General features: G+C 38.2%; 1 protein-coding gene across 11 annotated transcripts in view; it reads left to right on the forward strand.

Moving 5' to 3' along the window:
• The window catches only part of EZH2 (enhancer of zeste 2 polycomb repressive complex 2 subunit), a 52,497-nt gene that overhangs the window by 16,483 nt on the left and 16,422 nt on the right, over window positions 1-19,592 (forward strand). For 5 of the 11 annotated variants that reach the window (XM_065665636.1, XM_065665644.1, XM_065665643.1 and 2 more), the window contains exons 2-8: window positions 6,563-6,686; window positions 7,182-7,310; window positions 10,247-10,363; window positions 11,685-11,823; window positions 14,163-14,306; window positions 14,860-14,962; window positions 15,584-15,747. In XM_065665636.1, coding sequence (XP_065521708.1) covers window positions 6,563-6,686; window positions 7,182-7,310; window positions 10,247-10,363; window positions 11,685-11,823; window positions 14,163-14,306; window positions 14,860-14,962; window positions 15,584-15,747 — 920 coding nt within the window. Of the gene's footprint in view, window positions 1-6,562; window positions 6,687-7,181; window positions 7,311-9,201; window positions 9,304-10,246; window positions 10,364-11,684; window positions 11,824-14,162; window positions 14,307-14,859; window positions 14,963-15,583; window positions 15,748-19,592 lie in introns of those variants that run through there. The other 6 variants (XM_065665637.1, XM_065665639.1, XM_065665638.1 and 3 more) reach the window with 6 other exon arrangements.

A 19,592-nucleotide genomic window follows, 5' to 3' on the forward strand; every position in this document is an offset into this window, starting at 1 on the left:
GCCCCTCATTTGTTCTCCCATGCTTTTCAGCATGAAAATTTTCATTAGATCTTTATCCCCCCTGAAATTTGGCACTGTAGCCAGAGGAGCTTAAATATAGTCTTTGACAGCAGTATGACTGCTTGAATAGACTGCCTAATTTAGAGAATTATCTGTGTGCTTGTCTGCCACTGATGGATATTGCCAAAAATGATCGAAGAAAAATAGGACATTGTCTTTAAATAAAGCGCTTTCTATGTTCTGTGGGCAAAACAGAAACAATTTGGGCTGAAATTTTTCTACTCTTCTTTCTCTTGTGAATTCTAGGTGTATTATACAGGCTTTGGCTGCTGAAAGTAAGCATTGGCTCATTTAAGCTTATAGGCATGAAGTGTCTTACAACTTCCTGTAAAGAATGTAGATCTTGTACATCATTATGAAATGCTCAGCAGAGTTTATTTGAAACACAAATGTATCTGCTCTAGGTCATTGCCATTTTTTGTTGTTTTTCATTTCCAGCTATGCAAGCACGAGTAAAAACCAAAGAGAATAGCTGTATATTTGCTTTTATTTTCCTGTAGGGTCTTTTTAAATTAGTGTTCAGGAGGGTTCAGTGTGTCTCATTCCAATACGGTAGTTCAAGCACCTTATTGCTCAAGAAGAAGTGTTAGTTTTGTTGGTTTTGTTATCCTTGATGGTGGTCTGTTTAGATTAATTACACTGAGCTCTCATTAGTATGGGCTGGCTGGGTTAAGTGCAGCTTTGGACCCAGGGTACTAAGCCTTTGCATTTAAGTGTGACACATGTGTCTCCTTGCTTGCTGCTGTGGCACCAGGGTGATTGCCCGGTTTGGAACGAAACTGTCTGCCTGTGGCTGTACCAGGTTGACACTAGCATCTCTTGGGGTGTCTCACCGTGCTTCCAGTGTTTCCTTTTCTGCAAGGAGAGTTATGGTAGGGTTTCCCTTATTGGTGTTACGCCAAGTGAGGTCTGACAGGGTTAGCTAAGGAAGTCATTCTGTACTCTGGGAGATGAGATCTCGGTGGAAACAGAGTAACTGCTTTAGAGTTATGCTTGCTTTCTTGTATCTATTTTGGAGATGAGATAATCTGCACATAAGGAGCTGAGTTAGCTGCTACATAGTTTCTTTCTTTTGGGTAAAAGTTCTTGGGGTTGGGATATTTAGGGGTTAGTGTCTGTAGGCCCTTCATCTGAACAGGATGAAAAAATGGAAAGAAAAAGATGTTTAAAACAATAGAATCAGCTAACAGTATTCAGAAGGGGAAATGGGGACAGGGAAGTGGGAGATGGCCTAGGGGCTCTCAGAATCAAATCATTGCACTAAGACAATCCAGTATCATGTTTTTATTTATTAAATACAAACTGCTTAATGTTATGCTGTCATCTTAAGACAGGCCATAAATTATTCTTAGACAGATGGGATTTAGCTTGTGCCACTTGTGCTGCTGTAGGGAATATTCTGAAACTTTATATGGGAAGTTGACTAGTTCTGAGAAATTGATCTTAACATTCACTAGCTCTGCCATCCGAGCTGCAAACCACATAAAACATCTTTTAAGGCAAATAGATAGGCTTTTCTTGTAACAGACTGTGTAGTTTGTTACATCTCGGAGTACTTGCAAATGTGAACAGCAGAAATGATGGAAGAAAGTGATTTGGGACAGATTGTTCTTACACCTAGGTACTAGTACAGGTGGATCAATAGTAGGCTGGAGGTAGCATCTACAATCCTGAACTTACCCCCAGAGACTAGTTTTTGTTGCTGTTTCCCTGAAGTCTTAATTCTCCAAATTGCCTTTACTTTCAGGGATGGAGATAGCGTTCAACACCCTTCTGTAGGAGTTAATCTTTCTGACTCCTTTTAGTTGCTCTCCCAGACATTACCAACATGAGCTGTCCTTGTCTGGAAAACTTCTTATCTTAGTTTCTCAGGTTTAGTTTCTTAAATGTATAGTTTTAGAGGCAACCTTTGAATTGACATTAGCCAAATGCCACTGACAATTTCTGTAGTCCTAATGTGAAGATTAGAGATCGATTGCACTGTGAGAATTAACTGTCTGCTAGGCATATGCTGTTCTCTTCCTGCTACCTTCCCCCCACCCCCTTTCTGTCTTGTGTTTGCTTGTTTTTTTCCCTCCATACTCTTCTGAGATTAAGGACAGAAAAACAATTGCCTCTTACCACAGTACATGTGTTAATAATACTGTAATTCTCCTTTGGTGATGTTGCCTACAAATCTGGAGAGGGGCTTGTGACAACAGCCTGTAGTGACAGGACCGGGGGGAATGGCTTTAGATTCTCATTTCAAATCTAAAAACCCAGCAGTTTTTCTTACAAAATACTAATGTCTTGCATAAGACAGAGGGGACATTGAGATGAGATATAAGGAAGAAATTCTTCCCTGTGAGGGTGGTGAGGCCCTGGCACAGGTTGCCCAGAGAAGCTGTGGCTGCCCCACCCCTGGCAGCGTTCAAGGCCAGGTTGGACAGGGCTTGGAGCAACCTGGTCTAGTGGAAGGCATCCCTGTCCATGGCAGGGGGTTGGAATTGGATGAGCTTTAAGGTCCCTTCCAACCCAAACTGTCCTAAACATGCAAATACGGATCATTTAGTTTAAAAAATCTGCTGCTCAAATTCAGAGTTCATTAATACATTTCAGGGATTTTTCAAGATTAATGTTTTACAAACCTGCATCCAGGACACTTTGCTTTTTCCTTATCTGTAATTTTTCTTTAACTAATACATGCATATACTTCCTTCCCATTCAGTGCTTTCTCTCTTAATATGGACTTGCCATGGAAGAGGCCATTTCTAATTTTATGCGTATTTGATTTAATGTACTATGTGTATCCCACTGGCTGTTGCTCATTAACATTATTACTTTACTTCGAAGAACCTTTTCTTGCTATAACTTGCCAAAAGCAACAGTGCATCTTTTCGTTCTCTGTGTTTTATTACTTGGTGCCTTGAAGGTTAAATTGTTGTTTGTGTTGTGCCCCAGATAGCAGTTTGAAACTAGTGCAAGAGGAGAGTGTTCTTGTAAGTCTCATTTGTTTTCAGATAAATGACCTGACTGTGCATAAGTTATGTTGTTTTAAAAGAAAGTTTTTAACTTCTTGTGAGATATTATTTTACTCACCTTTTTAATACAGCAGGTAACAATGATGTTCATTACTGACAAATGGAATAGATTGGATTTGTTTGTTCAATGTGGATATGTTTCAGGTCTTAAATCCTTGCTTGCGGTATCTTCTGGGAACTGCATTTCAGTTGTATGAAAGAAAGATGGGAATTCTGTTTGTTTTGTTGGTTTTAATCTAATTATGTATGATTTCCATATGGACCTGATTTTGATGAGCAGAGCTTATCTGGCAATTTAATTTTGGTTAAGAAAGTTTTGTTTTTTTTTTATATGCCTGAGTCATTTGTTATTCTTCAGGAAACTAGAATAAGAGGGGCTGTGGTTGTTACAGTATGGGAGTAAGTAACATAATCTGTTCTTTGTTTTTATGGGATTCAGTATTGTCAGCTGAGCTTTCATTTATCTTTTGCGTTCATTGGTACTTTGTCCATGTCTTTTGGCTGAACCGTAACTGAAGTGATTTTGATGTTCTGTTTTGTATTACTTAAACTGAAATTCTGTCTTTCTGTTATTTAACAATACTTACTCGATTTCCAATTTATATCCAGTAACTGGGATGTTTTTCCATATTTTTGCTTTGCTTAGTTTAGCATATAATGCATTTCCTGCACTACATAATGCTTTGATGCTGTTCTCTAGTCAATACTGTAGTGTACTTAGATTCACCGATTGTCTTCACTGTGCTCCAACATGAATGGTGGAAGATATTTTTAATCTATATTTTTTATCTCTTGTTACCACTGGTGCTGTGGCAAATGAGACAGAGGTTGGTTCAACTTGCTGCCTTGAGGCATGGAAGCAGAGCAATTGTGTTTTAATACTGCTGTAGATTTACCTCCCTCTGATTGTTCTTTGTCCCTCCCCTCTGCCTAGTTAGGTGCTTCAGGCATTAGGTGAAGCTTATTTTTGTATTTTTTTTCCTTGAAGGGTACTTGCCATCATTTGGGGTGGCAGTTCTGCCATTTGTTTGTTAATTCATTCTCATTTCAAATCTAAAACCCCAACAGTTTTTCTTACAAAATACTGTTTATTGCCTGGCATAAGAATGGGTGTCAGGCTCTCATAGACTATTATTACATTTTGTTCAGTGTAAATGAACCTGTATTGAGAATAAACAGGTTTGTTATTGATCCCCCCTCCCATCATCATAAAGTGTGATAGAACGCCATTTTGACTTGTACAAAACTGCTGAAAATAGAGCTCTGCCTACAGCAGCAAAGAGCTTTCAATAACTTGGATAAAGTTGTACACATGGCTGCTGGGGAGGTGTGGTGTGGGGCAGGGGAGAAAGCACTGGGCATTTGACTCCAGCCTGAAAAAGACACCTTAGTTCATCTTTACCTACCTTGATGATTAGAAGGGGTATAATTGTTTGAGGAATCTGGACAGGTTGGATCGATGGGCTGTGGCCAACTGTATGAGGTTCACCAAGGCAAGTGCTGGGTCCTGCATTTGGGCCACAATGATTCAGGCTTGGGGAAGAGTGACTGGAAAGCTGCTTGGTTGAAAAGAACCTGGGGGTGCTGGTCAACAGCTGGCTGAACATAAGCCAGCTTGTGCTCAGGCAGCCAAGAAGGCCGATGGCATCCTGGCCTATATCAGCACTAGTGTGGCCAGCAGGGCCAAGAAAGTGATCATTCCTCTATACTGGGCACTGGTGAGGCTGCACCTCAAATACTGTGTTCAGTTCTGGGCCCCTCACTACGAGAGAGACATTGAGGTGCTGGAGAAGGTCCAGAGAAGGGCAGTGGAGCTGGTGAGGGGTCTTGAGCACCAGTTTGATAAGGAACAGCTGAGGAACCTCTGGGGGGTTTAGTCTGGAGAAGAGAAGGCTCTGGGGAGACCTTATTCCTCTGGCTGGTCTCTTCTCCCAAGTAACAAGTTATAGGACAAGAGGGAACAGCCCCAGATTGTGCCAGGGGAGGTTTAGATTGGATATTAGGAAAACTTCTTTACTGAAAGGGTGGTCAGGCATTGGAACAGGCTGCCCAGGGCAGTGCTGGAATCATCATCCCTGGAAGTGTTCACAAACCATGTAGACAAGGCCCTCAGTGACATGCTTTAGTGGTGGAGTTGGCAGTTGTGTGGGTTAACAGTTGGATTTGGTGATCTTAAAGCTCTTTTCCAACCTGGTTGATTCTGTGTTTCTGTGCTCAAATCGATTATGATTGTTTGAGAATGTATTAACCTTGGGCAACTCAGCATTTCAGCCTTTCAGTCCACAATGGCTATCATGAATGCTATTTTGAGCTATTCAGTGAAATACTGTGGATTGTTATAGTACAGCTCTTGAGAGGAAGCCAGTCTTGGATGTTGTGGTTTTGTTTCAGGATGCTGTCAAAATAGTCGCTGCCAGCATAGTCACAGCATACGGTCATGGAGCTTGAAAAATGCTGAGCAGATTGGCATATTCTAGCAATACATTTGGATTATAATGTAAAAATACAACCATGTTGCCAACAGTCCTGTAACATTAAAATGAAGCACTTGGTACTAAGAGGGTGATCAGTAAAAGCTGGTATCAGTGTTCTGTGTGCAGTCAGCTGCACAGTTTGGGGTTTTGTAGGATACTTGGGAAAAGAGCAAGTTGTCTTATTCTGGCTTATTCAAAACTCTTTTTGTCTGAATTCTAGAACTTTTTGACACTTGAGTGGTTGGATAGGAGGACTGTACTTTGGGGTACTTCTCTGCCTTTGAAGTCAACTCCAGAATTCTATTCAAGGAGTTGGTATCTTACTGAAGAAGACCCCTTCTGCAAGGAGGGGAAGGTTTGTCTGCCAGAAGCATAACTGTACAGAAGCTGATTTATGAGACTGCAAGGATTCCAGTGTGTATCTTTGCAGTGGTAATCTAAATTTATAGAATCATATACTGGTTTGCGTTGGAAAGAACCCCAAGATCACCCAGTTCCAACCTCCCTGCTATGGGTGGGGACACCTCACACTAAACCATGTCACCCAAGGTTCTGTCCAACCTGACCTTGAACACTGCCAGGGATGGAGCATTTACTGCTTCTTTGGGCAACCTGTGCCAGTGCCTCACCACCCTCACAGTAAAGAACTTCTGCCTTATATCTAACCTGAACTTCCCCTCTTTCAGTTTGAACCCATCACCTCTTGTCCTAATGTTACAGCCCTTGATGAGGAGTCCTTTTTAGATCAATTAGGTATCTTTCTGTATAGAGGCATTAGAAGTGCTTAAAGCAAATACGAAGGGTTTCACTGATTTGCAATTAAAATTCTGGTGTCTATGACTCAAGTATATATTATTTTCTTTGGATTGGGATGGGATTTCAAGTGTCTGATTGAAAGGATTTAAAGGAATTACATGAATGTCTCTATCCTACCTAACTTCACTCTAACCTGCTCTGTAAGCAGTGGTGTCAGAGCCGGTAAGATTAACGTCACATTGTCTTTTGCAGGATAATCATGGGTCAAACCGGAAAAAAATCTGAGAAGGGACCAATTTGTTGGCGAAAACGTGTGAAATCAGAATACATGAGACTGAGGCAGCTCAAGAGGTTCCGACGTGCAGATGAAGTAAAGGTATTGTCACCTTTTGGCTCCGTTTGCTTGAAAAATGATACAAAACCTGGTCTTCTGAAGTTTGAGTTGTCCGGCAGTTAACACCTACTCTAACAGTTTTGTTAGATACTTTGTTAACATACTGAAAGCTTGTCTTAACTCTGATCTTATAAACAGGTATGATACATTCATATGTGATCGAATCAGGCATGCTAAGTGTCAGAAAAGATGGTGGAGAGCAAGTACAGCAACTTCTTTATCCACATATTCTTTCCAATTCCATTTCAAATTTAATTCCATGCTAAACCTGTAGGTCTCTAACATGAAAACATGGGTTGAGTCAAAGACAGGGATGGTGACATTTCAACAAAATTTGGGCATCTTGAGTTTTGGCCACTATTTGCATCCTATCTAGTTTTATTGTTTTAGTAAATGTTATAATTCCTTAAGATGCTAGCAGCTGAATTTAGAGTCTTTGATTTACTTGTAACATTTACAATTGTGATTAATTTTTAGAGTATGTTTAATTCTAATCGTCAGAAGATACTGGAAAGAACAGAAATCTTAAATCAAGAATGGAAACAACGTAGGATACAGCCTGTTCACATCATGACTTCTGTGAGCTCATTGCGCGGGACCAGGGAGGTTGGTTAACATGTGTTGTGGTAATCCCACTTACAAGGTTGTTAACACGTTTTTGGTTTATTACTGGAAAGTTACCTCTTCTTTATTATGTTTTCCAGCATGGCATGATTTGGCAGCTAAATATTTTTTGTATGAGTCTCTTAAAGAATTTATTTGTTATTTATTTCAATAATATGACTTCTGGAAAGCAATAAATACGTAGCAGGTTACCTAGCCTGGATCAATACACACAAGTGAAAATCCCTTATTTTTGGTAATACTCAGGTCTTACTGCAGCACCCTTTAATCAAACTGATTAACTGTCTCACTGATACTGGGAGTTTAATCTTGCTCATATTGGATTTGACCCTCAATAGAACAGATGAATATTCAGTTTAGTTCTTATTGAGCTAAACCACATGAAAGCTGTGAACATACCCACTTGACAAAATCTTCTTTTTATTAAAGTAGTTTAACAGGTTCTGAAAGGAGTTAGTTGAGTTGATGCACCCTTGTGTTGCACAAGCAGGCTGGGCATCAGATTTATGAAATCCACTTCCATTATGGTGATGCAGTTTGAGCACGTAAGCTGGCTTTCATGTCTGTAGCTCGAGCAGTGGTTTAAGTGTACCGCAACTTTGTGTTCAACCCAGGTTAATTTCTTGTCTTTCTCAGTTGCTTTTTAGGCACTTCTCCAAACTAAGCTGGTTTGATGTTTCATGTGTAATGATCTGAAAAGCTAACTTAGTTCAATAGGATGAGAATGAAAAGACTTTACTGTGAACAGGGTAAAAAACCGTCACAAACCTAAAGCAAAACACTTTCTCTTAAAGGAAATTTGTCAGATTTTCCTAAAGTTTTATTGAGGAACTGAGGGGATGTGTGTCACAGAGGTGCATTTGTGTGCATGCATGTGTAAATGCAAACAGGCAATGACCTTCGCTGAAGTGTTTTCTTTTAAACATGATTGGATATGCAACTAGTCATGTACAGTTCTATACCTATTATATAGCACTGTAGGATCAGAATGTCTGATAATTGACACAGGGTATATATACAGTTTTCATTTCTGTTTTTTTTATGTGTGTTACAAGATGATCATTCCTCACTATTCCTCTTTATTTTCTTTGTTGTTTAGCTTGATTCACTATTATTTTATGTTAATTTCCTGCCTGAATTGATTTTTCTGCCTTAATTGCTAGAGCACGCTAATTACTGCATTCACATCCAGGCTCTGTCTCATGAATTGGAACTCCACTGCTTGATTTAGGATTGCCATAATTTATAGCAAGAGAAGTGAGACAAAAAAAAAAAAAATGGTGGGGGATTAAAAAAATTCCTTTAATAATCTCTTTTTTTCTTAATGTGCTGAATTTCTTCAGAGTTTCAGAGGCCACTGCCAAGAAGTTTAGTGACCTGATAGAAAGGTTTTATGAGAGCCTCCATGTGTTTGGTGATGGCTGCAGGACATCACTGGTAACATAGGTTTTTGCCAGTGGATAGTCCAGTCAGCATCAGCCAGAGACCATAACATGTTCTGTGCTAACCTCATAAGCATTAAGCTGAATTCCGTCCCAAAACAATGGGGCAATGTGACTGAGACTTGATACCGAACAATCATTTTTACATAGGTCATTTGTCAGGCTGAGACTTCCCAGTTCCAAAGATAAAAGCAATAATTGTTTTAGTTTGTATTTTTCTTTTAAAAATACGTGAAGAATATGCTAGATGGCTGCTAGCTAGAAAATGAAACATTAACCTGAAATGGAAATAAAGCACTAGCATAGGACAGTATCTTGAGTATTGGTATCCACAGCAGAAATCTAATTTCATGTGCTGCAGATTAAAAAAGAAAAGAAATAAATCTGGCTTGTGTCATTCTACCGGGGTACTGTCTCTGTATACTGTTTGTTACATTACTTTGTGTATTTCTTTAGAAATGTGAAGCTCTGTTCATCTTTCCCTTCTGGAAAGGAGAAAGATCTTTTGTCTCCACTTCCTTTTTTCCTTTCAGGTAGCTATGATAGCTGTTCTAAACTTTGTTTACCTACCTCCAAATCCTCTTTGTTGTACTTTCCCTAGCTTTGTATGTTCCTGTCTGCTTTTGTTTGTAACTTTTCTTCCAGAGTTCTTCATACTGCTGTCCAAGTACTTGAGAAAAGTTGATCTGTATCTGTTACCTGTTGAATAGATGCAAGAATAACTTGGAAGCTGTCTGTATTTCTCTGACATGTTTATCTTTTGGAGGCTATATAACCTCTGAATCTAAATAAAAGTCAAGTCCTAGAGCTGAAAAAAATCTTTGGCATATCCAGAGTTGCATATTAAGAGTTAATTTTCATTTTTCCTTAGTAAATAGTGAGCATAATCAAAGGCTTGATGTTAAGATAAAGATAAACAGGCATAATGGGGAAACAGGGCAGGAGTTAAGACATATGGAGAATTTAGTTCCATAGAACTCTTGCTGGCATTAAAGTAAAATTTAAATTCTTTAAGCCCATAAATAATAAGTGATTTCTGCAGTGTATTGTTCTGGAGCCAGGGGAATTCAGTTGCTTCTCTGGTGGCTTGAGTAAATACTCTAACATCAGTGAGAATATTAGCAGCAACAGGTGCTAAATCTGTTTTAAGATACCAAAGATAATTTGTATTGCAGGTTGAATGTTCTGACTAAAATATTATCACAGCCACTTATTGCTAAGTGGGGAAAAACCCCCATGATCTATTAACAAAGGTATTGACACAGAAATAATTCTTGCGTCTCTTTTCCTGCTAAACCTATTCTTACTGTTATACCCTAAAAATCTGATGCATTTTTCGAAGGCTGATATGGCTAATTTTGACAAACGCTTTGAACTTTGTACATTATAGAGTGGTGTTCTATGATATTCTGTTTCTGTTTCTTTCAGTTTCTGTTGTTGCTGTGGAAGTGTAACTTCACCCTCTTTTTTTTTCAGTGCTCTGTTACCAGTGATATAGATTTTCCAAAACAAGTCATCCCACTGAAGACTCTCAATGCTGTTGCTTCTGTGCCTATAATGTATTCTTGGTCTCCCCTTCAACAGAATTTTATGGTAAGTTTATAAAGTTCTGGGAGGAGAAATGTATGGAGGAAATAAATCAGCAAAAATCTGTTGCCAGTTAAGCTCCTTCTTTTTTGTATTGGTAATAGGCAGTAATAACCAGAAATAGCCCCCCTCCCCAGTAAAATAATAACAAAACCAAGTAACTTAGATTGCAAATTAAGTTCTCAGTGAACTGAATTATCTCTAAAACCTTGCTGTAAAAAACACCCCAAGTTTATTGAATTCAGCTGACCAGTTCTTTGTGGTAGTTAACAAGTGTTAGATGTATTTAAAAGCATACAATTAGTGTAATCAGAAATGTTTTCTGGGCAAAATGAAAGTGTTTATGCAATCAACCTGCAGCAGAACAGTAATTCTTATGGAATAAAGAGAACTTAATCCTGAAATAGGCTCCCCACATAATGGTCACTCTTACATAGCAACTGAGTATAGCCTTTTTTTCTGATTTGCTTCACTGTGTGTAGAAGCCATAATGTTAGATTTCTCATGTAGGCATTTGATTTGTTTGAAAAGCTTAGCTTATTACAAATCTTCGTCACAGCATTTTATATATGATCACCTTTGCTGACAGGTTATTATGATAATACCAAAGTGATTTAAATAACCTGTTTTATCAGCATATGTACAGAGTTCTTCCACACATTTTTCTACTTGCTTTTAATTCATCAGTGTTTGGATAGTTTGCACTACTGCAGAATCATGATCAGCAGGAGCATTTACATTTATTTTCTTAACAATAGAAGGGGGCTTTGCAGTATTGGAGGGTACAACTGAGAATCAAGGGCCATAAATTCTAATGATAAAACATGGGAGTATTAATTCTTTTAGACTATATACAGACAAAAAAATTACAGTGGAGCTCAGATTAAATTGTGAGGCATGTTTTTGTGCTTGCTGTTTAGACAACTTGAATTGAGAGCCTTTTTGTATCATATTTTTCTTATCTCTGGCAAAGCAGTGAAAGGGAGGTTTCCATTGCACATTATTGTGGAAGAGAACCAGGGCAGAGAGAATGAACTTATCACATGCAGGCTTCCCAAAGCTAAGTAGCTTAGTGTGGTTCAGTAGCAGAAGCTTTGTGGAAACATCCTGCTAACCTGAATGTTAGGTACTAGTGTCAGTATCTGGAGCTAGTCACCACTAGTATGTAAAATTGCTGAACAAAGATGAAGGTCTTGTTTTATTTATCTAGTTAATGGTAAATATGCTAAAGCAGTGAAGCCAATTGGTTAACTGTGAAAATAGCAATGCAGAAATGCTCAATTGTAAATGCAATTTAAAATAGTTTGATTATGACTGTTATTACTAGGTAGAGGATGAAACCGTTTTACATAACATTCCGTATATGGGAGATGAAGTGCTTGACCAGGATGGTACCTTTATTGAAGAACTGATCAAGAACTATGATGGGAAAGTGCATGGAGACAGAGGTGAGCCCAAACACTCAGGTATACTTATTACTTCTTCCTACATAAATAATTGTTGTTGGTGTTGCTTGTTAAGGCCTGATGCTTGATTATTACAGTAGTATCTCTAGAATTCCTATGTTGCATAAACATTGGATATAAGACTTCCTTATTTAAATAAATTGTTTTGCATCTTTATAAGGCTGTGAAGTGGTATAGTAGCAGTACAGGGAAATCAAACACTTCAACTTTTCCACTAAACTATACAGTGTTTCATCGTCCCTGGTAGTGCTCAAGGCCAGGTTAGACGGGGCTTGGAGCAATGTGGTCCAGTGGAAGGTGTCCCTGCCCATGGCAGCTGGTTGGAACTGGATGAGCTTTAAGGTCCTTTCCAACCCAAACCATTTTGTGATCATAATGCCTAGATGCAACTTGGAGAAGTTCTTGGTCTTCAATTTTGTGCTCAGAGCTTTAGAATATAATAGTGTAATTTCTTTACGTGTATCCTGCCTAGCAGAAAGTGGCAGGAGCAGTATGAAAAACTCTGATAGTGATATTTGCAAATGTGATTTAATAGAATAATCTCTTGTGGGTTTTGGTTTGGTTTTTTTTTTTTATTCCTTTAGGGAAATTACCAGCTATTTAAAAACCTTCTTTCAAAACCCTCTTTTCTATAAGTCAGCTTATAGAGCGAAGTTGTATCTTTCTGTTGGTACACTATATATATGTATATATTCCTAGGTGTTGTTTACTTCTTCTGGGTGGGAGCTGGAGTACATGTGATTTTATTTGCCTGTTAGTTTGCTGAAGTCTCAGTGAAGTAGCAGCCTTTCACTTGTTCTATGTACCTGCTCATAGAACAAGTACTAGCTTATAGAAACCTGAATTTAACAGTTGTAAAGGTTTCTCTGACTACTGTTTCCTCCTTCACAGAAACATTGCCTACCACTTTCCTCCTCCCTAAATGTGGCATTGTTTCTTAAAACTAATTATATTCCTATTAATGCTGGAGTGACTGAGAGAACTGCAGTTTTGAGTATATGGCGTGTGCCACTCAAGGAGGCTAAGCCTGAGGTTCAATAATAAATGCTACTCAGTCCTGTAGCAGTCTTGCTAATGTCCTCAGGATAGCTGGTGCCTTTAAATTTTATGAGGAACATGAAATGTTTCATGGGGTTTTGCCTTCGGATATTTTTACAGATTTACTGATTGCTGACATCCTTGTCAGAACTGGTTATGTCAAAATGGTGACATGACTAGTAAATGTCTTCTGTTATTGATTTATTATTGAGTCTAGCTTTATGATTGATTTTGTTTCACTGCCTTTGAGTCCCATGTTAATGATGGCAATTACTGTTCTTATGGATCCTTCAAAACTATATATTGAAAGTAGAAAGACTTTTTTCTTAGTCTTCCAATAACTACTGTTCTTGTGTGACTGTCATTAAATGTAAATGCTGTGGGTATCTAATCCAAAGGTATTCCCATGTAGGAGTCAGAATTGTAAATTAGCTCTGTAATTGCACTTTTGGGAGAGAAATGTATGCTAACCTGTGCATGTATATTAAGAGTTCTGTTTAAAACCTCCCAAATTAAGTACCTGCTTGTTTTCATTGTCTACATAGGAATAAAACTATTAGTTTCCTTCAAGTTATAGTTTGACATCCAACCCCAGCCCAGGTTCAAAAGGATGATGATAAGCACTACATTTCCCACATAGTTCCCAGTTATTTTTTGGAAATAACAACGGTCTGTCAACATTAACTATGATTTTCCTCTCTGCAGAAATGCTTTATTGTCTACCTCTGCTGCCCTCTGAATTTCATAGCAGAATATAAGCTAATAAGCAGACATGCAGCATATCTTTCAGTTTTCTCTTGAATTTTTTGTATTTAACTGTGTTCTTTTTTTATCACCTTGCCAGGGGGTATGTAGTGGGGAAGTGAATGCAATGGAACTACCAACCAAAAATATCTTTGGGGATTCCCTAGCTGTCCAAGTACAGCTTCATAGACTGTTTCATATATTTCCAGGCTGGCTTAACCCAACCATGTTGGAACTGGGATTCTGGCATAACATCTCTGAAACAGTCTAGCCAGAAAGAAGATATTTCTTTATGCTTACTGGAGCACAGAGAGTTGGGAACAGAGAAATTTCAGCATGTTTCTTTCTCCCCTTCCCAGCTCTGTCAGTCTAAGAAATAAATACTGAGTATTTTCTCAGTTCATACACTGAAACAAAGAGGGGAAACCCACAAAATTGTTTTTCATCAATTACAGCGTTTTCAATATACATAATTGAATTCAAGTGTAGGGAGGATTAAAAATACTTCATATACACCTTGTGCTTTTCTGTTCACTCCCAATTTTGCTGAATTTCAGAATGTGGATTTATCAATGATGAAATATTTGTTGAGCTGGTCAATGCACTTGGTCAATATAGTGATGATGAAGATGATGATGATGGAGATGACAATCCTGATGAAAGAGATGACAAGCAAAAAGATCGGGAAGGTAACAGGATGGGTATGTCTGTCTGCAGACTTTACAAATTAAAACCAAAAAACGCTGTTTTTTAATCACTCAATAAATTTATTCAAACCTTCTACTTGATAGTGTTCAGGTCTAAAGTAGCACCATTTTCTTCATCATTTCCTTGTCATTTAGTTCAAGAGCTGTACAGAGAATACTATGAAAGGTGCTTTTGCTAATTTTTGTTTATCTGCATATTGAGACCGTCAAATGCACCAAAAATGAGTTGAGTATCCACCTAATAAATGCTTTGGTACTCCTCAGAAAATGCAATATCATTATTCTAAAGTAGGCAGAGTTCTGAATTGCCATCTCCATCTGCTGGTGAAATAATGGTTTCTCCAAATTTTACTAGTAAAGAGTTCTTTCAGCAGGAAAGATCACTTAATGCAGTTTAACTTGTGGGTCATTTAGAAATAAAAACCTTTTGCTTCTTTTTTTATTAGGATTTTGGCGAAGTTCCCTTTTCTCTGAACACCTCCTAGAGGTAGCAAAGGAGCAGAAATATAATCTTTCTGTTTTCCAAATATGTTTGCTTCTTTGACAGAGAAAGAAAGCCACCCACCTCGAAGATTTCCTTCTGACAAGATATTTGAAGCCATTTCTTCAATGTTTCCAGACAAGGGGACAGCAGAAGAATTGAAGGAGAAGTAAGAAAGTATTTCTTAAGATATGTTGCTGTGCTGCTTTATGAAACAAAAGATTCCTTGACTTCATTAAATACTGATTAATTTGAATTAAATTAACCAATATTTAATGGATTTCATTAAAAATCAGCTGACAGCTTTGTTGGTTAGGAATGGCTTCTCTTGCAGCTAGTTTCTTTCGCCCTTGTGCAACTTTGCAAGTGATACTTGAATGGAATTGGCTATTCCCACCAAGTCTAACAACGCAGAGGTGTTTCTTAGCCTTGCTTTCAAACTATTGAAAAGTGGGTGCTTGCATGTGTTTCATAATCTATATTTTTTTGAAGTGGTAAAATAAAAGCTTTTCTTAAAAGAAAAATAATCTTTTTGGAGTTAATGATTAATATATATGAGGAAATGGTGGTCCAGGAAGTAAATGCGTTCTTTTCTAGCCAATTTTATATTTGTATTAATGAATGTGGAATTAATAACTTGTCACATCACTGACAGATTGACATTTCTAGCTGGGACATACTTCTTGAATTTCTACTAATTTGCCACTGAAAACGCAGAGTGGTACTGGAATAAAAAATTACTTCTTTTTTTATTATACTGAATAAATACAATTTCTTTCTTCCTTTCAAGATACAAAGAACTTACTGAGCAGCAGCTTCCTGGAGCACTTCCTCCTGAATGCACACCAAACATAGATGGACCAAATGCTAAATCTGTTCAGAGGGAGCAAAGCCTGCACTCTTTTCACACCCTCTTCTGTAGACGCTGTTTTAAATATGATTGCTTCTTGCATCGTAAGTACAGTTATAGTGCACTTGTATAGCTCTTAATTTTTGCAGGTCGGGAAATTTAAAAAGTACCATAAAATGCAATACAGAAGGAAGGAAAGAAGGAAAAAATAGTAATAATACCACTAAAGTTTATGAAAACAACTTGTTCATGTTGACATAATTTAGCAGTGAAAACTAGACCTCAGAAAAATGAATGCAGCTGTTTGGAGTGGTTTGTTGCCCTTTTTGCACTTGGCAGTTTGTATAGACTTCCTAGCTTGGACCAACCTGTAACATTACTTCTGTTATAGTCCTCAAGAAAACTACATTGTTTTCTACCATTTCCTGTTTGTGCATGGAGAATAAATTATATTTCTCCATAAAAATACCTGATTATGCATCAGACTTTAATTTTCCAGCAGGGAGAATGAATCGGCATGGACATTTTTATCTTGTATTCTCTGGGGTTATTTTCTAGCCACTTTACTTGTATATGGTGATTTGAAGAATTGTTTCAGACAGTTGAATTTAGAAATTGTGATATCCTTTACATCAAATTACTCTCGTGTTGTCCCATTCTTTTGAGGGAAGGATTTAACAAGAGGGTTAGCAACAATGTTAAGATTTGCAAAGTGTGAAGAATAAAAGAGCTTCTGAAATGCTACTTGAGACAATTCTTTCTCTGAGAATGGAGTCAAATGTAAAGGGGAACCTAACAGTCAAATATGAAGTGGTTTGACTTGTAGTTTAATACTGTGATGCCCTCTCTTCCAACTTAATTTTCTCTTTTGACTGAACTGTTCATTTGCATGTTCCACTGTGAGTGTGCATGCGTGTTTGTTTGGAAATCTCTGTTGTTAGCAGCTCCTCATCTAGCACACATGCCTGTATTTGTACTTCACACTGAAAGCTCTCCACAGTGCTGGTTTTTGGTATCCCTTAGTTGCCTTTCAGTTTGAGGAAGAACTGGAATTGTTCTCAGCAGGTGGGGAGGAGGGAAGCTTTTCCTGTTCCTAGATTCTTTAGCATTTGTGGATTTTTGAGTTAGGTCTGTTAGTTTCACTTTCTTCTTGCAAGCAGGCCTCGATTGAAATGCAAAGAAAGATGCTCTTACTTCTGAATGATGTTTAAGAACAGTAAGCTTCTGGAGGTATAGCTGCTGCCTTGTCCAGCCAGCTTCAACACAGCTAGTTCTGTGAAGCTGTAGGTTTTGTTTAGAAGTACCTTATTTGCCTGGATGATTCATTCCAAGAAGTGCTGTGTGTAGCCTTGGTCGGTAGGACAGGGAAGTGAAGCTGTATGCTGCCTCTTGGCAGATCCATTCATCTGGCTTGGCAGATATTCTTGACACTCTCAATAGTCTAGCAGTGTGACTGAATGCCAGCCTAGTTTGATGACTTTAGAAGGATTTTGGATTTTAAGTCCTCCAGAAAGCATTGTCCAGACATAGCGAGAACAAACTTCTAGTAGCACCCAAGAAGACTTTAGGTGCTGCTGCAGTGGTGGGTCTTGGCCATTTTTCTCATTAATTTTATAAACTTGTAAGAGTTTTCCAGTGAAGATACGGGCTCCTCTAAAATACGCATATATTTGATTACTTCTGTTGTTTATGTATATTTGCCTTTCATACCAATTTTTGCAGATTGTTGGAAGTAGAACTGAAAGTATCCACAAACCACTTTTTCATGCCTACTACTCTGGAGCCTTGTATTACAGATTTGAGTCCACAGTTTCAAGGCCCCAACTCTGAGATTTCTTTTGTTCTAGTGCTGTGAAGGACAGGTTGATAGTGTTGTTCGTTTTGGTATGTTCTTAAGTACCAGATTCAGCCAATGACTAAGTCCAGAGTCATGTCACTGATGTGCTGAGGGACCTCAGTTCTCACACTAGCAGCATCCTTTCAGTTCTGTGTTCATAACCTTCAGATTGAAGACAAAGTGTTTATGCTAAAAGTCTGCCTAAGTTCTTGTTGCTGGTGATTTTTTGGTAAGACCCTTAGGTTAGTATTCTTTCCAAGGTGGTGCGTGTCCAACCCTTCATTTTAAACCATGCCTCCTACTTAAAAAGGCCTAAACCTTAAGAGATCTCTTCAGTTTTTTAGGGTCATAGCAGAAAGAAAGAAGAATAACTTTTCCACTGTGGAAGCATTCAAGGTGTACCTTTGTGTCAATATGAAACTACTGGTTATGATAATGCTCTTCATGACAGCTTATGCAGCACTTGCATTGTCACTGATAAAAATGTATGTGATACTTGATCATTGCAAAGACATCTCTTGGCGCTTGATTTACACAGTCACTATATAGCCTCCAGCCTGAACACTGAATGTAGAAAACTGATGCTTCAGTCACCATTCCCTGGAGACATACCCAAATTCCACCACTACAGTGCCTGGTCGCTGCTTTGGATTCATTGCTTCCTTCTGCTTTTTGTTTTTGTAACAACAAAGGAGGAGGATTGCTTCCTGTCTTTGTGTGTCTGTTTGTCTGTGTGTCTGTCTAGAGCTAGGGATCTTTCTGTTAAAAACTGAGAGTGCCAGTTGTAAGACCTCTTTGCTTGCTGTGAAAACTTCAGGCTGTTGGTCAAATCCATCAGACGCTTTGCTGGGAATAAGTAATTCATCAAAAAAAGCCTGCTTTGGTGATTGGAAGGCTTCATCAGTGGTTTTCGGTGTCTCTGTAACAACTTCAATATTTAGCTTCTTTAAAAAGTGTGTAACATTTCTACTAGCACCCTAATCAGTTGTTCTTATGTTCTATTTCTTCCAATTGCCAAGAGCTAAAGGGTAATATCCTGGCTTCTGCAGATGCTCTTTTTGATGAATTACTTTGGGAATGTGGTGGGCTGTAGTGATCAGATTTGTACTTTGAAAGCTACAATTCTCTGGAGAAGGCAGAGAATTAAAAATCCAAAAACAACCCAGGAATTCTATTGGGTCTGGGTTTGATTTGTGTAATTGCCCCTCTTAGACTCCATTTTTTTTTTACTAGCCTTGTTGTACGAAGTTTCCAATCTTTGTTCTAGAGCATTTGGGTTAAATATTGGAAAAGTTATCATTAGACTTTTAACGTGTCAAGTCCCCTTGACGACCTGGCAATCCCTTTATGTGCAGGTGATGACATTACTGAAAAAACTTGTGTACCGACTTCATTTGCTGGCAGCAAGGAATTATGCCTAAATGTCTGGACTAACAAAGAATTTAGAAGAAGGAAAAATATCAGGTAGGGAGAATTTCCCGAATAGCTTGACTGTGAAGCAAATGTACATTTCAGGCTAAACTCTTGCCTGTGTACTTTCACGTTATGAAAAATATCAGAATTGAGCCCATTGGGAATGAGACAGGTAATAAATCTTGAAGACAAAACATGCCTAGTGAAGCAGTTTTAGAATTCCTTTCTTAAGGAAGTTATTGAAGAAATATGGAGTTCAGTTATATAGGAAAGTCTGCAAAGTAGTCTTTGCTTTAAAAAAAAAAAAAACCACCACCAAACTAACAAAACCTACTGATATTTGCAAGACTCGTAGTGCAGCCATACAAAGAGTTTTATTCTTGTTCTGGGTCCTTTCATTGTAAGAAGCCTCCCAGAAAATACCTCACAACAGTGAGGTAGATTCTGACTGTAGTTGTCAGTATTTAGACTATGTTGTTCTTTTTTGATGTAGTGGGATACAAGATAGGATTTAATATTAAGTGTCAGAGATAGTGTATTTTTGAGGTCTTGCCGGTTTAAAAAGTCAAACATTGATTTGTTTCACTGTGTTACAAACTAAACGTTTCTTCATTGTCTAAAGGAAAACAGTGGGTTTTTTTCTTTTTTTAACACTCATGTTAGGACCTAGCACAAATGAACTCCTGAGAGAAACCTTTG

This window comes from Lathamus discolor, chromosome 2 (genome assembly GCF_037157495.1).
Source record: "Lathamus discolor isolate bLatDis1 chromosome 2, bLatDis1.hap1, whole genome shotgun sequence".
Lineage (NCBI taxonomy): Eukaryota > Metazoa > Chordata > Aves > Psittaciformes > Psittacidae > Lathamus > Lathamus discolor.